The following is a 19,467-nucleotide window of genomic DNA, read 5'->3' on the forward strand; positions in this document are numbered from 1 at the left end:
ATGGTCCCCTCCTGGTAGGAACCAGGACTGCAGCAAGCCTGTCTCTACCTCCTAGTTTTGCATACCACAAATCCCAGACAACCACTGCCCTGCTCTCTCCAGGGCTCTAGGGACCTGAGGAGGAATGTCACATGGTGCCGGGACATCTTTGTGAACAGCCAGGGATCCTGCCACTGCATCAAACTTCTGTACCCAAGGAGGGCGAGCTGGGCCATGGCCGGGGAACTCTGTTGTGTGGTTTTGCCAATGACTATAAAGAGGAATTACGACAAACAGTGCATCTGTGTCATTTTTATTAAGCTGTATCAGTACATGCTTATGAGCATGCACACACGTGCCCAGGACCACAGGGCATGTGAGAGTCATAGGATCCCCAGCTCGTGGTGACAGGTGACAGCTCTCCTGGCCTATGGACTAAGGACAAGCAGCTGGTCCCAGCTCTCCCATAGCAATGGGCTGATTTTTTTTGCCCTCATGGTCTGATTCCCTTGGGACTTCAATGTCCTTTAAAGAACAATGAAGAGAGTTAAATGAACCCTTTCTAGAGCTGACCCGCTAACACGCCAGGGCCTTTGGTAATCACTAGGTGGGCAGAGACAGGCAGTGGTGCCGGTTCTGTCTGACAATACGGGGAAACAGCATCTAGAGCTACAACTCTAAAAGCTTCCATAATCCCTCTTCTTTCCACTCAAAATGACTGTGGAATTAGGGCAAGGCTCCTAGGGGACAGGGAGTAGTGGGAGGGTGGGCCTGAAATGAAATGGGGTCAAGTCCAATTCAATTACAACAAATGTGAAGAAATAGACTGATTGAAAAATAAGAATTGGGGTTGACTAAGCACCATGAAGGCATCAGGAGAGACGTGGGAACCGGACAAAAGGGCTTTGTGATTTCCCGGGGACTCCGTCTCTCACCGGGACTCCAGGACTCCCCAGCAGGGTGCCAGACTCATACCAGAGTCAAGGGGTTACACCTGTCTGCTGTTCCTCAGGCAAAGGACCTTACCTGGCATTTAACTGCTGCTGGAGCTCCAGAACACTAGATCTGTTTATCAGCAAATACTGCGCTTCGTTCACCAGAGAAAGGGTGGCTGTTGTGCCAGCAGACTGATCTAAAAGTGACGAAGTATTTTAAACAGTGTAAGTATCCTTCGATGGATAAATGGATAAAGAAGATGTGATAACCGTGCGCGCGCGCGCACACACACACACACACACACACACACACACAAAATATTACTCAGCTATAAAAAGGAATGAAATCTTGGGGCGCTTGGGTGATGCAGTTGGTTAAGCACCCGACTCTTGGTTTTGGCTCAGGTCATGGTCTCAGTGTCGTGCGATGGAGCCCAGCATCTCTCTGCTGGCAATTCTCTCCCTCCCCCTCTGCTCTGCCCCTCACTCATTCTCTCTCTAAAATGAATAAATAAATAAAATCTTTTTTTTAAAAATGAAGTCTTGCCATTTGTGACAACAGGGATGGACCTTGAAGGCATTACGCTAACTGAAATAAGTTAGACAGAGATGCTGTATGAGCTCACTGTATGTGGAATCTGAAACAAACAAACAAAAAAAAAACCAAAACAAAACAGAAAAGAAAAGAAAAGAAAAGAAACTCATAGATACAGAGAACAGACAGGTGGTTACCAGCGGCAGGGGATAGGGGTGGGCAAGACGGGTAAACGGAGTCAAAAGATACAAGCTTCTAGTTATAAAATAAATACATCATGGGGATATAACGTACACCATGGTGACTGTAGTTAATAATACTGTACGACATATTTGAAAGTTGCTAAGAGAGTAAATCTTAAAAGTTCTCATCACAAGAAAAAAATGTGTAACTAAATATGGTGACAGATGTTAACCAGACTTATCGTGGTGATCGTTTCTCCATATATACAAATATCAAGTCATCATGTTGTACATCTGAAACTAATATAATGTTACATGTCACTTACACCTCAATAAAAAGTTGAAATAAATTTAAAAAGAAGAGTTGTTTTCTTGGAATGCAAATGAATCATGCTTCCATTAGCTTGCATTTTTAAAAAGAAGACACTATTTCTACAAAGGAAAAGAAATGATGCCCTGGAAATAATAAAAATGTTCTAAGCATCACTCAAACCTCTCAGAAACAGAAAGAAAATGAGCTCTTAGAACACTCTGTTATTGGTTTTTTTTTAAGATTTTATTTATTTATTTGACAGACAGAGATCACAAGTAGGCGGGGCGGGGGTAGCAGACTCCCTGCTGAGCAGAGACACCCCCCCCTCCCATGCAGGGCTCAATCCCGGGACTATGAGATCATGACCTGAGCTGAAGGCAAAGGCTTAACCCTCTGCGCCACCCAGGCTCCCCTTAGAACACTCTGTTAATAATACTGCGGCGGGGGGACAGATAATAATAAAATAGTGAAGTGAAATTTGTCCAGAGGCACCTGGGTGGCTCAGTGGTTAAGCATCTGCCTTTGGCTCAGGTCTTGATCCCAGGGTCCTAGGATCGAGCCCCACATTGGGCTCCTTGCTCAGCAGGAAGCCTCCTTCTCCATTTCCTACTCCCCTGCTTGTGCTCCCTCTCTCGCTGTCTCTCTCTCTGTCAAATAACTAAAATAAAAATAAATAAAATCTTTTAGAAAGAAAGAAAGGGAGGAAGGAAGGAGGAAGTTGGTCCAGCAAAAAATACCTGGAGGTAACATTTAGAGAAAGAGAGATGGGAGGGAGACAGGGATGGCTGACTTCCCCAGAACGATGGAATGAGGGGCCTTGAGGAGGACCAGAAGCCCAGGACCCTGGGATCATAACCTGAGCCGAAGGCAGACGCTTAACCATCTGAGCCACCCAGGTGCCCCAAGGAAGGATTTTCAGGTATGAAATATATAACAATAAAATATAATTCTGTCAAGGAAGTCAAATGGAAATACAAGTTGAAGAAGGAAAAGGAAAGAAAGAAAATTTCTGACCAATTAAAACAAAGTATGCTCATACATAACTTTTTAAATGAATTCTTGAGGATCAAAACACTGAATACTGAGATTCTACTGGCCAATTTAGATGACAATTTAAAAATGTACAAGGAATTAGGGTAACTCTAATAAAGTTCCTCTCAGGTGTACCAACCTAAAAATGTTCAAAGCCCTAGCCTGTCAGAGACTTCTCTACCATAATGGCATCCATGAAGTTTAACATTCTCTAGCTGACACTCCCTGGCACTGTATCATGCAGGGGACAGATTTCCCTCTGCACCTACCTTCACCTCAGCCAGGTCCCCATCTCCCCCTAGGACATTCACTGCCACCTCCTGCCTCCCCTCCTGCCCTGCGCTCCCCTCACCCCGCTCTCTGATGCAGCCGTCACATGGTGCCAAGACTCTTTCTAACACATGTGGCATCATGAAACTCCTCAGTTCAGAGTTCGTCACTGAGTGCCCCCAACACAAGATAGTTCTCACTGACTCTTCAGCCAAACAGTCATCTCTTCTACCCAGCTCTGCCCCAGGGTGCCCCTACCCACTTTCAGCACTCCTAAACCCTTCACTGGGCCCATGAAATGCCAAGCCCTGCCATTCTGCTCCGGACTAACCTTCGTGCCTCTCTCTGCCTAGAAAACTCTTATCTCATGTTAAGATGCAGCTCCCAAGTTCCCTCCTCCCTGAAGCCCTCCTCGACTCACTCCAGGTGTAGAGGATGTCCCCTCCACACCCGTGCCCTTGGAAGAGATCTTTATTGTGACCTTTATGTTAGTGTCACTTTCTACCAGTAAGCCATTGCCTGTAAACTTAGATCTCAAAGGGCCACAACCCATTTCATGATCCTAGCCATCCTCCTGAGGATCAACCTGAGCCCCAGGTAGACAGAAGGCACTAGGAATGATCAGAGTTATTCCATCAGCTCATTTCTATGGTGGCCCTGGTCCTGTTGAGTCCCACTCCTTGCATGTCCCTGATCACAGAACTGCCCATTTCTCTCTCCCCTTTCATCATGTCTCTAAGCTCACCGATGCCCAGACACCACCAGTTCCCCTCCTCAATTAGAGGAGCATACATTTATTTCCCTTCTCCATCGCACAGCAACTCAAATTTTTGAACAACTTTTGACATGATAAATTGCCAACACTTCTAAAAGTGCAAGTAGATTACATCCCTTGAATCCTCTCTCCACCATATGTTTTCAGGGATTCATAGGTTCATCTGTGCAGGTCCTCCACCCAGTCACCAGGCCCCATACTGTCAAAATGCTACTCAGATTACAAGCCAGTCTCTCTGGAAGCTAATCACTAAGCTGGGTCATCCCTACACAGATCGATAGTATGGTGATGACTCACCCATCCTGCCATACATCTAGTATTTATTGAGCAACTACTATGTGCCAGATGCTGCTCTGGGCCTCAGGGATGCAGCACTGAACAAAGCCTACAAAAATTCCTGTCTCAGACCTTACAATCCAGCACAATCTCATAAACAGAACAACTGAGTAAAATGCATGGCTTCTTAGATGGGAAAAGTACCACACAGAAAAATAAAACAGGGAATGAACTAAAGAGGTTCAGGTATGGACTCTGGTTCTAAGGAGAGCCATCAAGCAAGGCTTCCCTGAGTGACGCATGAGCAGACACCCAAAAATGATCTCTTCTTCCCACATTGGACGTAAACCTTCAGATACTTTCTTCTCTGCTGCCTCACTTCAGCTAACAACAGCTCTGGCAGGAAAAACTGCCAGCACTTTTACAAGGCAAAGGTGTTGGGGCCTACACCAGCTGAGGCACCATGAGGTTCAAGGCTTGCCCAACTCTCACTGCCATGAGACTAGAAACCGGGTCCTCTTGTCCCCGCATACCATCTGAGGACATAGCAAGTTACCAATGTCTTTCTCTAACACAACGAAACTGTGCTTCTAAACAGGGAGGACTGAGACAGAGTGCCTGTCGGGCAGAGCAGCTGGTTGGAAGCCCACCTCCCCTCTTCGGGGTCATCCTGGAGACCACCTGCAGACGCCCTGCTTTCTGCGCATGAGCAAGTCACCATGTAAATCCATTCCATGCGCTGATTTGGGTGTACACCAGGGCAAACCCAAGTGCCTCTCCCCTAAGAACCAACTCCAAGGGTGATACCTTTGCCCCGTCTCTTTGCACTTCTTTGAAAGTCTGAACTTTGTTTGATCAGCTGACATGGACGGCCAAAAAACCTTGACAACCAGCTCGAAACTTTTTCTCCACAGTTATAAGTGTTTACCCTGGGGGAGAAAAAAAAGGAGGGGAGTGAATGTTACTTAGTATTCCTTTAAATAATATTCTAAAGAACAAAAATGTTAGATTGCAAAATATAATACAATGTAATAAATATAATGTAATATGATATTGCGTCCCCCAGAGAGAAGCCTAAAGTGACGGTGAGCCCAGGAAGCTGTGGGGACACAGCTAACATCGGGGGAGACCTGAGGGCTGGGGCTTGGGCAAAGCTTTCAGATCAGATAGAAATTTTCAAGAAGTTCATCTTGAAAGACCTTGTTTATATTGATTATAGCCACCAAATACCACAGAGCTTAGAATTTGAGAGCTTCTAGAGTGATGCTTTGCTTTAAGAAGGACTGGAACCCAGACATATGTTCTGGATTTTTACTATGGGCCTGACTAGTATTTTCTGTCATGGCCAGACGGCAAGGAATAATGGGTTTGGTTTGTGAAAAGAACGCTATGCCTTCAAGGTACCAACAGAAGTATATCTATTGATCCAGCTTTTTTTTTTTTTTAACTCTGCAATCTTAGAGACTTTTAAAATAAAATTTAAAGAATTTAAAATTTTAAAAATTATTCTAAAAATCCACACATCACCAGAATTTATAATGCAAAGTTGCTAATAACCTACATTGGGATTACAAAATAGAAGGGAAAACTTGTCATATCCTTCATTTTTACTGGATCAAACAGCTTCCAACCTGTGTCTGGAAAGGGAAGTGTAGAAGGAAACCTCATCTAGTTGCACTTTCCTTCCAAGGCTTTGAGACACTGCATCAAAGTCCATTGTCATCAATCAGAGGTTCTGAGCAGAAGATGCCTAACCACCTCTTTATTAGCCAGAAAATAGCATTTCTCTCAAATGCAGCTAAATGAAATGTACAACCAGGAATGAGCATCATAAAAAACAGCAGGTATCCCTAAATGGCTACATTTCTCTCTCTGCTGGCATCCTGAGGAAGGTGCACATTTGGTAGGTTTGAAGAACAGAGGCGGGCAGTGTGGTCAGAGTGGAGTTCATGAGTTCCCCTCATGAACATGAGGGGAAAGGGGCAGCCAACTGGATGGGCGGGTGCAGCTAGGGACCAATCTACAGGGCTTTCCTCTTTTCCCCCTCGGTGCCACCTGCAAACAGACCTGAGATTTTCACCTGCTGTAGAGTCTCACCTGTCCGCACAGACCTTGCTTTGGCAAACCTGAGCCTGTTCATTTTCCTCAAGAGGCACCTCTATAGGCTCCATCCCTAGTGAAAAAGGTTAGAGACAGATTTATTATCAGGCAAAAAGAATCAACTATTTAAGTGAAAGGCCATTATCATGAAATATACAAGAATTGTAATGACCCCGGAAATTGGTTGGATCAAATAATTGGCCAGATCTTGGAAAACTCTTTATAACACAGAGATTCTCTTTTGCATGATCATGACCATCAACATTATGTACAGCAAATAGCCTTCTCATAAAAGACTTTGCCCTTGGTCAGTCACATCCACAGTAGCTGGAACACTATATATCCCTTAAAAGGTTTTTCTACCTCTGGATGAGTCCACATCAAGATCATTGTTTTCTAAGCTACCTTAAGTCCTTTAGAAATAGGCAGGTATGAAGGCTCATTCTATAAAGATATAAGCATAGAGTGTTAATTCTCAATAGCCCCTGGGAGACAGCCTCAAATTGGACTCCTGTATCAATCATCATTATCTGGAAAGAGAGATGGATAGATAGATAGATAGATAGATTGACAGAGAGGAATAAAACTGTTATCATATCAGTGGGGTTAGGAAGCTTTTTTATTGTTACTTGCATAAGTATGGAGGAGTATAAAGTATATGTATGTAACAGTTTCAGGAATAATAACAGTTAACACTCATGACCCATTACCCAGCAAAAGTGCCATTTATTCTTTAAATAAAATCACACTGAAATACATGGATGAAACAAGACGAAACTGATCCAGTGCCATGAAGGAGGGAAAGACCTTTGTTAAAGGCTGGAACTGCTGAGGTCCTCTGTTACCCTGCAATCCTTGTCCCCTGTGAGTCCTTAGAGTCCAGGAAAAGGCATGAAGCCAAGACACCTGAGTGGAATGTGTGGCGGCCCCCACTCTGTGGACACTAAAAGTAGAAGTTCTTCCTGTGTGACCCACCTGTGCCCTCCAGCCCTCTCCGCACTACTGCCCGTCATACTGCTCATTGGCATGACCCAATCTATCCCTCAGGCAAGCACATGTCATGCATGCCTTCATCCCTGCCCATCCCAATCCTTCTCCATCACACAGAGCACAACAAATGGGCATATCCCGAGCTTTGGATCATGTCTGATCCTCAGGCCCTGACCATCACAACGGGGCTTTCACCATGACAAAGACAGAGACACAACAATTTGAGTACTAAGTATTCCATGAACTATGTCCCCTGCTCCTCCACAACTTGCTCTTGCATAGACAGTTACATAATCTTGTCCCTGTGTGAGGAAAGCCAGAAGAAGGACTAATCCAGAATGTTCCTGAAGTTTGGAGAAGGACTAAGCTGTGCTGAGTAATTACAGATGCTGCTGCGGTGTCAAAAGTGTGTGCATGGAAGAATATCACAATGCCAGGTATGCATCCACAGGGGAGAGCAGTAAAGTGAGCTTGGAACACTAGTTATGAGGAAGTAACCAGAGCAGGGAGGACAGCATGTGGACAAGGGCACTCCCTGGGCAGCCAGTGGGGGGCCTGTACTCAGCCTCTTTCTATCCTTACACAAGGCTCTAAATAAATCACTCAGAGTCTTTGGTGCTCAGTTGCCTTCTAAAGGTCATTATAGGCCTCTGGTTAAGGCAACATAATCTGGGATCCATGCATGAATTGAATTCAAGGGCCCCCAACAAAGTTCATGGGAAATAAGTTCATTAGGTATATACTAAGCTCTGTGCTCAGCTCAGAGATACAGAGAAATAAGAGAGCCTGATCTCTGGGCTCAGTATGCCTAAAATCTTTGGGAATGACAGGTCACATGCATGAAACCATTATAATGTCTTGTTTTAGTGTTTGTTATTCATTTTGTATTGTCATGCGTTGCAGAAGGATGCCCTTAGTCCTCTCACAGTGTGGGAGTGCCCTGCAAGTGAGCAGAATATCTGATCCCTGATGGGAGGGGACATCACACCACTTCACAAAGTGCTACTAATCTGAAGTGGAAGATATTGGTATTTGTTTTCTTTCTCTTTCCCATTCTTTATATTCTGGAATAAACCCTATATAATCATTATATATATCTTTATGCTTCAGAGACTAGAAAGAAAGAGAAGCAATCCACTCAATTCTTTTTGGATGTTGATATCCTGGATACCTTAACTTAAATAAGAAAAGTACAGTAAAAGAAGGTGATGTATCAATCTCACCAATAAATAGGTACAAAAATACTAAACAAAATATTAATGAACCAAATCCATCAATGTTTCAAAAAGTCATTGCCAAGTAGTGTTTCCCCTACAAGGGTGCAAGGATAATTTAGTACTAGCCAATCTACTAATGTAAGACATCACACTAATAGGCTATAGGGGGGGAAAAAAGGATAACCAAGAAATGTAGAAAAAGCATTCAAAAAGAATTGACTATTAGTCATCATTTGGCTAAATAAGGAAAGAACTATTTCAGCCTGGTAAAACCAATCTATCAAAAACCTCAGTAAGCATCGTTCTTATTTTTGAAACTTTTAAAAGTATTCTATTCAGATCAGTAATGAAGAAGGATATCTTCCATCACTGCTTTACCATTATACAAGCAGCCTAAGCCAATGCAATAAGATAAGAAAAAGAAAGGAGAGTAATAAAAATTAGAAAGAAAGATATGAAACTATCATCATTAGAAGACAATATGCTTATTTATACAGAATATGTAAGGAAATCTTCAGATCAACTAATAAAACTAACAGGAATTCAGAAAAAGTACAAGGTAAAACATTAATATACACAAATCAATAGTGTTTCCATATGCATTAATAACCAATTAAAATATTTAAAAGAAAAAAGATAGTATTAAAAATATTCCAATAAACTATTACATAGCTGGATGCCTGGGTGGCTCAGTCTATTAAATATCTGACTCTTGATTTAGGCTCAGATCATGGGCTCAGAGTTGTGAAACTGAGCCCCACATTAACACCCAGTGCACAGCCTCCTTAACATCCCATCTCTACCTCTCCCTCTTCTCTCTCTCTCTCCTCTCTCTTTTATGCACTCAAAAATAAATTAATGCATTCTTTCAAAAAAATTATTACATAGCAAAAACAAGTATAAAAGTTTCTGGAAAATGTTAAAATTTTGAGTACTTAAAGAAGTCTTAAATGGAGACACTATTATAAATAAAAGACTCAATATTATATGATATAAATTCTTTTGAAATTAATATATGGCGATATAATCAAAATATGATTACAAATATATGACTCAAAATACATTATTTTACAATCAAAATCCCAACAGGACCACCAATAAAAATATAGAGATTGTCAAAATAGATAAAAAAGCATAAGCCAACTCATAGTGATATAGGCAGACAGCTTAAAAGTAAAATCAAGCCACCAAGAGGATAAAAGACAATCTACACAATGGGAGAAAATATTTGAAAATCATAGATCTGAAAAGGGACTTGTATACAGAATACAGAAAAGATACTCACAACTCAATAATTCAAAAATAAATAAGCAAAGAATTTGAATAGATATTTTTCTGAAGAAGATATACAGATGGCCAAAAAACACAAGAAAAGATAGTCAACACCATTAGTCATTAAGGAAATGTGAATCAAAGCAGCAAAGTTACCACTACACGCCCACTACAATGACTATTGCAAATCAACAACAGAAAATAAAAGGTGTTGAGGACGTGGAGAGATTAGACCCACCATGTATTGCTGGTGGGAATGTAAAATGGTGATGCAGCCACCTCAGAAATGCTAAACATACAGTTCCTACATGAGCCAGCAATTCTACTCCTAGGTACATCCCCAAGAGACTGGAAAACATAAGGCCACATGAAAACTTGTACACAAATGTTCACAGCAGCACGACTTCTAATAGCCAAAAAGTGGAAACAACCTAAATATCCAACAACTACTAAATGGGTTTTTCAAAATGGCATATCCATACAATGGCATATTATTCCAAAAATATAGACAACCCTCAAAAAGATGGTGCTAAGCGAAAGAAGCCAGTCAAGTCATATACCGTGTGATTCCATTTACATGAAACATCCAGAATAGGCAAATCCATAGAAACAGATTCGATCAGTGTTTGCCAGGGGCCAGGGATGAGGCTGGCAATGGGGAGTGACTGCTAATGACTATGAAGTTTCTCTTTTATGGTGATGAAAATGTTCTAAAGTTGACTGTGGTGATGGTTGCACAATCTTGTGACTATACCAAAAAACTACTGACCTGTACACGTCCCACCGGCCACATTTCATGTGTTCCATAGCCACATGTAATCAGTGGCTACCAACTGGGACAACATAGATATTGAACATTTCCATCATCACATAAAGTTCCATTGGACAGAGCTGATCTATACTTTTATATATGTTAGTTCATAACAAAAACTCAACAAGGAAGAATTAAAGCTTGAGTATGTATTATCACAACTGACTGAAATAAAGGGAATGTGAGTGAAAAGACATATAATTTCAAATTTTATATTCCTTTATTTTCTAAGTGAACTGTCAGATCTTTACCTCTCTCCAAAGATCTCTCAAAACACAAGGACCAAGATCTTTGTGTTGTTTCTTAGACAACATTTCACTCCCTTCAGGATTATTTCAATATCCGATAGAGAAAAACCTATTATTTTACTTTCATAGGAGTAAAAAAGCTTCTTGAGAGTCGATTTGGGGAAATGAACACAGTTTTCACACCTTTGGCTTTGAGGACCATGACCTTTTGCTGCAGGTCAATGAAGGGCTGGATCAGGCAGAGCTGGGGCTCCTGCTTCTGACTCAGGCACACGCCATTGTGGTTCACAACCATCCAGCTCCGGTCATATAGCAGGCCTTGATTTCCTAGAGGCCACTTGGTCACCTAAAGGAAAAAGTAAGTGTATTTTAGGGCAGGGCTCCTCAAAAATGGTCTTCACATTATTGCACAGTTGTTACGCAAGTACAGATGGACTTCAGGAATTCAGCTCACACTCCTGAAGGAGGAAATGAAGGACGAAAGGAAAGGAAAGCAAAGAAGACAATGCAAAGGAGACATTGTGAGAGCTGGATACCTTCCATTAACCTCCAGATCCACTTCCTACCCTTCTCTTCTTCAGCCTGTCTTTTAAATGGGTACCGTGCATGCAAGGAGCAACATTCAGAGAAAACAAGAATGTTCATGGAAAGTAAGACTTCACTCCACCCCATCTCGAAGCTCTCCTCCCCACAGACTTCCATCACTCTCACTTTCTATCCTCCCACAGCGGTGAATGCTGTACAGGCGCACCCTCATACTATAGACATATGTCTCGTAAACACTATGACTATACTGGCATGGTCACTGGGCTGATCCACTTTAAGTGCATGAGTTTTCCTGAATTCTTCATATTTCTACAATATTAAAATATAAATTACACCCATTGTCCAGATAGCTCTTGCATTCCATCCCATTCTCCAATTAAAAAAAAAAAAACTGGAGAAATACTTGATTCTAGGGCTGGGTCAGGAGCATCTGGTGGTGGTAGAAAAGTAAGGAAATACTCAAAAAAACAAAATGATGGGAGTATGTCAAAGGGATGCAGGAGTCGGCTGAAAGCATGCCTGCTGACCAGAACTGGAACAATTTGAGCAAAAACAAGAATAATGATATAGTACTGTATTATAACCCAACATACAAAATACATATTCAGGAGTCAATACTGAAATAAATACATGATTGAATAAATAATAAATACCCAAATATATAAATAAGAAAAGTTAAATCTCCCATATGGAAGAACCTCAAATAATTGATGTAGATGCTGCCCTCTACAGCATCTACATCATAAGGAGGGTAATTCCCTATCCCTTACACATAGGCAATGCTGACTGACTTGCTTCCAAAGACTTCAGTATGGAAAGGAGATGGAACAGAAACTTTAGAGTGAACAAACCTGGTAAATACTCTCTCAACCAGATGATCAGGGTTAATTATTATCAACAGTGATAAGTCATGTTGATAGTATGTACTATGATATGATATGATATGATATGATATGTGATACTTGATACGATGAGATTAGCACTTTGCCTCTGTGGTTCTCCTCCCCAAAAAAACCTGTAGGCCCAGTCTAATCATGAGAAAGACATCAGACAAACCCAAATTGAGGGACATGCTAAAAAATACCTGACCAGTACTCCTCAAAACTGTCAAGGTCATCAAGAACAAGGAAAGTCTGAGAAACCGGTACAGCCCACAGAAGCTTAAGGAGACATGACCGCTAAATATAATACGACATCTGGGATGAGATCCTGCAACAGAAAAAGGGCATTAGGGAAAAGCTAATGACATTTCAGTGAAGTACGGCCAGGTCTTCACAGGAGTTTTGTCCACAGCTTAGTCGCTAACAGCGCTGCATGCCACAGTGCATGGCCAGTAGCCCCATCAGAGAGGGCTCTTCTGGAACCAGGTCTCCAGTGAAGAAAAGGACAGGCAAAGGTGAAAAACATGCTTTTGAAGTAGTTAAGAGACAATCATTCTTTTTTTTAATTAACATATAATGTATTATTCGCTCCAGGGGTACAGGTCTGTGAATCGTCAGGCTTACACACTTCACAGCACTCACCATAGCACATACCCTCCCCAATGTCCATCACCCAACCAAGAGACAATCATTCTTGACCTGCAAATCAATTTCATCCAACTGTTTTCCTCTGAGCACTCAATTCAGCTACCCAAAAGTATATGAAAATTTCAACAGCAGGTAATGAAGAAAGGGATGCAATTTTTTTTTAAGATTTTATTTATTTATTTGACAGAGATCACAAGTAGGCAGAGAGGCAGACAGACAGAGAGAGAAGTGGAAGCAGGCTCCCTGCAGAGCAGAGAGCCCAATGTGGGGCTCGATCCCAGGATACTGGGATCATGACCTGAGCCGAAGGCAGAGGCTTTAACCCACTGAGCCACCCAGGTGCCCCAAAAGGGATGCAATTTTTAATCAAGGGGCATTTTGGGGTGGGTCTTCCAGTGAGAGACTTCAGGGAAGACTGGGGCACCATGGAACATGAAGGAGAGGAGCTGCAGGGTGCAGGGGGAGGGCACAGAACTCAAGGAAGACGAATGTCAGGGTAAGTTTCACCTTAAGCAGGGTGAGCCCTGTATTCAAGCAGTGGAAATGTGTGTTGAGAGGTGGGGGTACTCTGCAGACTGACAGACCTGGGTTAAATCCCACCTCAACTGTTACTAGCTTTGAACAACTTCCTAACCTTCCTGAGTCTTGGCTTTGTCACATGTAGGATTTTCTCATAGTATTGGCTCAAAGCTAAAATGAAATATAAAATGTAAAGCAACTAAGATATATCAGATGATCCATAGGTGTTAATCCTTTTACCTCTCTCTTTAATTTTTCTCACGTTATCAAATAGTCTCCTACAGACTATAGCTGCTTCTGTTGGTCCAACACTCAATCTCTGCACTATAATGGTCTATATAAGCCTTTTTGGGTAAGCCCGGAAACCACCATCATTATTTCTTATTTGTTTGTTTGTTTGTTTATTGTTAATCATTATTATTTCTATAGGAAAGCCCAGAAACCACCATCCTTATCTCTATAGGAAAACGTGTTTTGAATTACAAATAACTTTTTAGAAGACAATGTATTATTGGGAGATGATCTTCATGTCTCTTATTTCTGCATCTCTGTTGTAAGGAGCAGAAGCACTAACTGCCCTTTGTTCCAGACTCCCTTTCTGAGTATGTTTGTGTAGCGAATACAAGTAAATACAGTGAGTACAAGCCTCGGGCAGGAGAGCAGGTGTGTTCACAGTGCAGTAGTATGACGTCTTCCTCCCGAGCAACAGCTAGCTAGGCATGTCTGCTCGCAGCGCATGATGAGTACGGTTCCCTGGGGGAGGGGCTGCTGGGCCAAGAGCACACCATCCACCTGGGCCCCTCTGTAACTCCTCTTGGGACGGGCGGGGCACAGGGAAGCAACACAAATATGAAGCTCATGCTGCCTGTTATTCTGTGAGTAATAAAGTCCTTTGTCTCAGACCCAGGAGTCTCGTGGTTTTTGCCAGCATCAGGAACACCGGGGCAGGCTAGCTGGTTAGCGTAAAAGTTAGCGTAAAAGGAGAGCAAACCTCAGACTCTTCACTGTTCTTCGCCTACTGGTTGAAATAGGTCTATAATTTTCTATCTTTTACTTTGTCCTCTAAAAATTTAATGTGCTGGCTTCCCCTTTCCTCCTTTCTTCTTCCTGAGGGAGGCGGGAACTGACATGTGTGGGGCTGAGCCTTCAGCTGCTGCAGCGGGGATACTCACGTGCTCAACTCCTCCTCCTGTAACCAAACCCCCTCATGTGGTATCGGATTGAAGGTGGAGGTGTTCATGGGAAATCGGGAGCATGGCTAGCTGACAGAGAGAGATGATAGATCAATAGATGATAGATTGATTGATAGACAGATACAGACAGATGTGTGACAAGATGCCTAGGTGGCTCAGTCAGTTAAGCGGCTGTCTTCAGTTCAGGTCATGATCCTAGGGTCCTGGGATCAAGTCCCGCATTGGGCTCCCTGCTCAGTGGGGAGTCTGCTTCTCCCTTTCCCTCTCCCTGCTGCTCCCTCTGCTTGTGCTCTCTCTCTCTCTGTCAAATAAATAAATAAAAATATTTTTTTTCAAATACTTTATTTATTTATTTGAGAGAGAGAGCATGAGAAGGGAGAAGGTCAGAGAGAGAAGCAGAGTCCCCGTGGAGCTGGGAGCCCGATGCGGGAATCGATACCAGGAGTCAGGGATCATGACCAAGTCGAAGGCAGTGGTTTAACTAACTGAGCCACTTAAATGCCCTAAATAAATAAAACTCTTAAAAAAAAAAAAAGAAATACAGATGTGTGTATGCACACATGTATGCTGAGTATCCCAAAGTCTTAACACATACATATATAGTGGTGGACAGAATAATGGTCATCCTAAACATGTCCACATCCTAATCTCTGGGATTAGGCCAAAGGGACTTGTAGGCGCAATTAAAGTTGAGGACCTTACAATGGAGAGAGCTTCCTGAATGACCCAGGTGGGCCCAATCTAATCAGATGAGTCCTATTAAAAGTTTATGCTAATCTGTCACAGCAGCAAACATTTCTAAGCTCTGTACATGCAGAGGGCATAGGAGAAAGAACAAGGATCAGACATGGCGACCAAGTATCAGTTTCTCAATATCATTCTCTGATGTAAGATATGAAGTGCCTTTGATGAAATGACCCGTTCCATTTCTCAGGCAGGGGACATACAGAATGAGCCTAGAACACATTATTGCACCAGAGAATAAGGAAATGTTCAAGGAATAATAGGGACATATCAAAAGGACACAGGAGCTGACCTGACGGAGCTCCCCGTGGCCAAGTCTGCGGCAATATAGGCATCAAAATAAATACTGACGATGATGGGTTGTAACCTTTTGAGGAAAATCAGAATCCATGGACCCATGAGATACAAAAAGAGAATAATTAATGACTAAATAAACATGGAAGAAGGAAAGTTCTACAATAGAATACCAGCTAATAAATAAAAGAACGATGGAATTTCTTAAATTACCATTTTGCAATCATCATACCAATCACTGATTTAGGCAAAAGTCATCAATAGATGCTAAATCTGGTGAATAAAATCTGATAGGGAACAGGATATTTACATATCCTCAAGTATCTCCCCACAAAATACTGATTCATTACTTATTAATGAATTTTACAGTAGAGAAACCTGGCAGACCCCATCTTAAGCAAATGATGAAGTTAATTTCACCAGCATTGACACAAATGAACAGAGTGTGTCTCCTTCTGAGATGCACTGAGAAAGCACAGTATCACTCTTAAGGAACTCCTGCCCCAAATGCAGAAATCCTAAAGAAACCTCAAATAATACCCTCACACTGGGGGTTAGGAGTCCGTTTGCAGGTGACTAGGTCATAAGAGTGGAGCTGTCATGAATGTGATGAAAGATCATATAAAAGAAGCCCCGGAGAGCTCCCTTGCCCCTTTGCCATATGAGGACACAGTGAGAAAACGCTGTCTGGGGGCACCTAGGTGGCTCAGTGGGTTAAGCCTCTGCCTTTGACTCAGGTCATGATCTCGGGGTCCTTGATTGGAGCCCCACATCGGGCTTTCTGCTCAGCAGGGAGCCTGCTTTGCCCCCTCTCTCTGCCTGCCTCTCTGCCTACTTGTGAACTCTCTCTCTCTGTCAAATACTTAAATAAAATCTTTTAAAAAGGAAGAAGAAGAAGAGGAAGAGGAAGAGGAAGAAGGAGGAGGAGGAGGAGAAGAAGAGGAAGAGGAAGAGGAAGAGGAAGAAGAAGAAGAAGAAGAAGAAGAAGAAGAAGGAGAAGGAGAAGGAGAAGGAGAAGGAGAAGGAGAAGGAGAAGGAGAAGGAGAAGGAGAAGGAGAAGAAGAACGCCGTCTGTGAACCAGGAAGTGAGCCCTCGCTGGACATCAAATCTGCCAGCGTCTTGATGTTGGACTTGCGGCCTCCAGAACCATGAGAGATAAACTTCCGTTGTTTATAAGCCACACAGTTGATGGCACTTTGCTATAGCAGCCTGAAAGGACTAAGACATCCGTCTGCCAGAGCTGTATCTGGTGCACCCCCTTCATGCCTTCATGGTCCCTTATCACCAGTGTGATTCTATTCACTTGGGTGGTGCTTGGTCTTGTGTCTGTCCCTTCTGAGATACTGCACTCTCTGAGGGAAGGAACCTGTTCCATTTTGCTCATCAATGTATACCAGGTGCTGGCCCCAGGCCTGGCAGCTAGCAGGTCCTTGGTGTGCAGTTTTTGAATGAGCAAATGGACAGAAGAGCTTTAGGAAACCTTACTGAGTCTCAGTGTCCTTGTCTGTAAAATGGGACACTACTTCCTACCCAGGTATCTGTGCTGTGTGACTATCCTATGGAACATGAGCAGTCTGTGAAAATACAAATCTGACACACACAGGAAATATGGACTCCTCACCCTCCTCCATTAGGAAGTGAAAGTGAACTTGCTTGTTATGGTCTCAGCCTGGAGGACAGGTTCCCATGGGACAACCATGAAAAGCAGGCCACAAACAGTCCTGACCATGGTATGTCTGATCAGGAACCAAAGAGCCTATAATTCCAGAGGCTCAGGAGTCTGAGACCTTTACCTGGGACTTGGGATACACACAGGCCATAGGAAGACAGCCACACTTTGGCCACCACGGGGCTGTCAGGGCTGGCTGGCCGGCCAAGGTGGGCAACCCAACTGCCCAGCTCATGTAACCACCACACCAGACCATCTCAAGATATAACATAGTTCATACCAACAGGGAGGGCTCAGCAGAACAAGTCACATAAAAGCATTGACCCAAGGAGTCAGCAGACCCGGATTCAAATCTTTCCTCTATCATTGATGACTGGACAAACTGTTTAACCGCAATAGCTCTCAGGCTCCATATCTATAAAATGGGGATGATATTACCACGCACCTCATCTTGTTTTAAAGACAGAACAAGACAAAGCATGTAAAATACTTCAGCAAAGAACCAGCACACCCATTCACTGAAAATTGTATCTATAATTATTAAGAGTAACTAGGTGTTCGCCATTCAGAAACAGGATCGTCTCCGGCGTACCTCTAAGCCTAGCCGTGTTCAAAAGTCAGGCCCAACCAGGAAGGGTGGAATGAGAATGACCCCTCCCATGTCACAGCACTCTGAATATGATTTTGATTTTCTGCATGCCTTGCTTTACTTCCTGTACCTTTTTCTTCACTTAATCAAAAAAAAAAATAGTATAAAGTAAACAACAATAACAACAAAAAGTGGTCACTGGGCTGCCCTGAAAACCCTTACCTCAAATGCAGCACAGGATTTGATCGGGTAGAGGTAAAGATTGGTGATGACATGTGGCCCAAGGCCCCCATGCAGGACTCCTGCTGCTTTCTCTGGAGGGGTCTCCTGGGTTCCGGTGGCCGCTGGCAGATGTGGGTGCAAACCCCCTGCATCCACAGTGCTAGGCGAGTCGTCACCAACCCCAGAGGCTGTGCAGACATCTTCCTGAGGTGAGGAACTACATGTGTCCACAGTGATCAGCCTGGCATCCAGAGCCTCGCTCTCTGACACAGCTCCAGCCTCCCCAGGGGTGGTCTGAGGGAGAGGCTGGCCATCAGACTGGTGCAGTTGCATTGCTATGATGAACCTGAGAAAGGCCTGGGCATCCTCAAGTGTAGACATGTACCCAAAGGAAATCCTCACAGACCCTGTAGGCTGCCCATCTATGATGTCCACATCATCTCCACAGACATGACCAGCCTAGAATAAAAAGGAAATAAGTCAGCCAGGGGACTCATTCCACATGGATAAATCTGAAATCATTTTGGAGAAGAAACATAACCCAGGAGAAGAAATAGTAAGAGTAACACACGCTGTGTGTCTGAGCCCTGCTCCGCTAAGCACGAGGACTCCTTTGTGAATCTCGCTTTGCTCAGGTGCAAACTGAGGTCAATACCGATCTCAATGAATCATTAAAAAGGTTAAAAGAAATACTGCATGGAAGGCATTTACCCAGAGCCACACACCATGACATCCCATGGACCCAGCAAGACAGACCAAAGTTTCGGAAGCATGATGGGTCAGCTTCTTGGTCTCCCCAAGACTGACACAAGAGAAACACCTGCTGGTCACTCCCTTGAGCCTCTCTCAGAACCAAAGGGAGGGCTGCATCCCTTTGACAAGAAAGCAAGACAGCGATGCTCTTGTCTTGTGAAATGTGAAGATGCTCACATTTCAACAAAGAATACTATTAAAAATGGACAGACGGTTTGAATTGACATTTTTCCAAAAAAGACATATAAATGGCCAGCCTAGGCCACTACAAAAGGCAAAAGCAGGCTGGGTGCTTCTGCTGGGAGGAGGGGAAAAGAAGGCAAGAAGTCCCTGAAACTCTCCAAGCGGGGCTTCCCAGGATCGGTCACTGCTCAGGCCAACCACCTGCCCCAGTGCTGAACCCAGGTCAGTCACCCAAAGAGTTGGGGTCACAATGCTCTGTAGGATCAAATATTCTAACTAAAACTGCATTT

At 43.2% G+C, this 19,467-nt stretch overlaps 1 protein-coding gene across 2 annotated transcripts in view; it reads right to left on the bottom strand.

Annotated features, from left to right (window-relative positions):
- Positions 1-19,467, bottom strand: part of MOCOS (molybdenum cofactor sulfurase) — a 58,096-nt gene that overhangs the window by 14,554 nt on the left and 24,075 nt on the right. For both annotated transcript variants that reach the window (XM_032859592.1, XM_032859593.1), the window contains 5 exons: positions 18,242-18,700; positions 11,119-11,281; positions 6,395-6,470; positions 5,105-5,226; positions 1,006-1,111 (listed from right to left, as the gene is read on the bottom strand). In XM_032859592.1, the coding sequence (XP_032715483.1) occupies positions 1,006-1,111; positions 5,105-5,226; positions 6,395-6,470; positions 11,119-11,281; positions 18,242-18,700 (926 nt within the window). The remainder of the gene's footprint in view (positions 1-1,005; positions 1,112-5,104; positions 5,227-6,394; positions 6,471-11,118; positions 11,282-18,241; positions 18,701-19,467) is intronic.

Source organism: Lontra canadensis, unplaced genomic scaffold (assembly GCF_010015895.1).
Source record: "Lontra canadensis isolate GAN:19392208 unplaced genomic scaffold, GSC_riverotter_1.0 scaffold17, whole genome shotgun sequence".
Lineage (NCBI taxonomy): Eukaryota > Metazoa > Chordata > Mammalia > Carnivora > Mustelidae > Lontra > Lontra canadensis.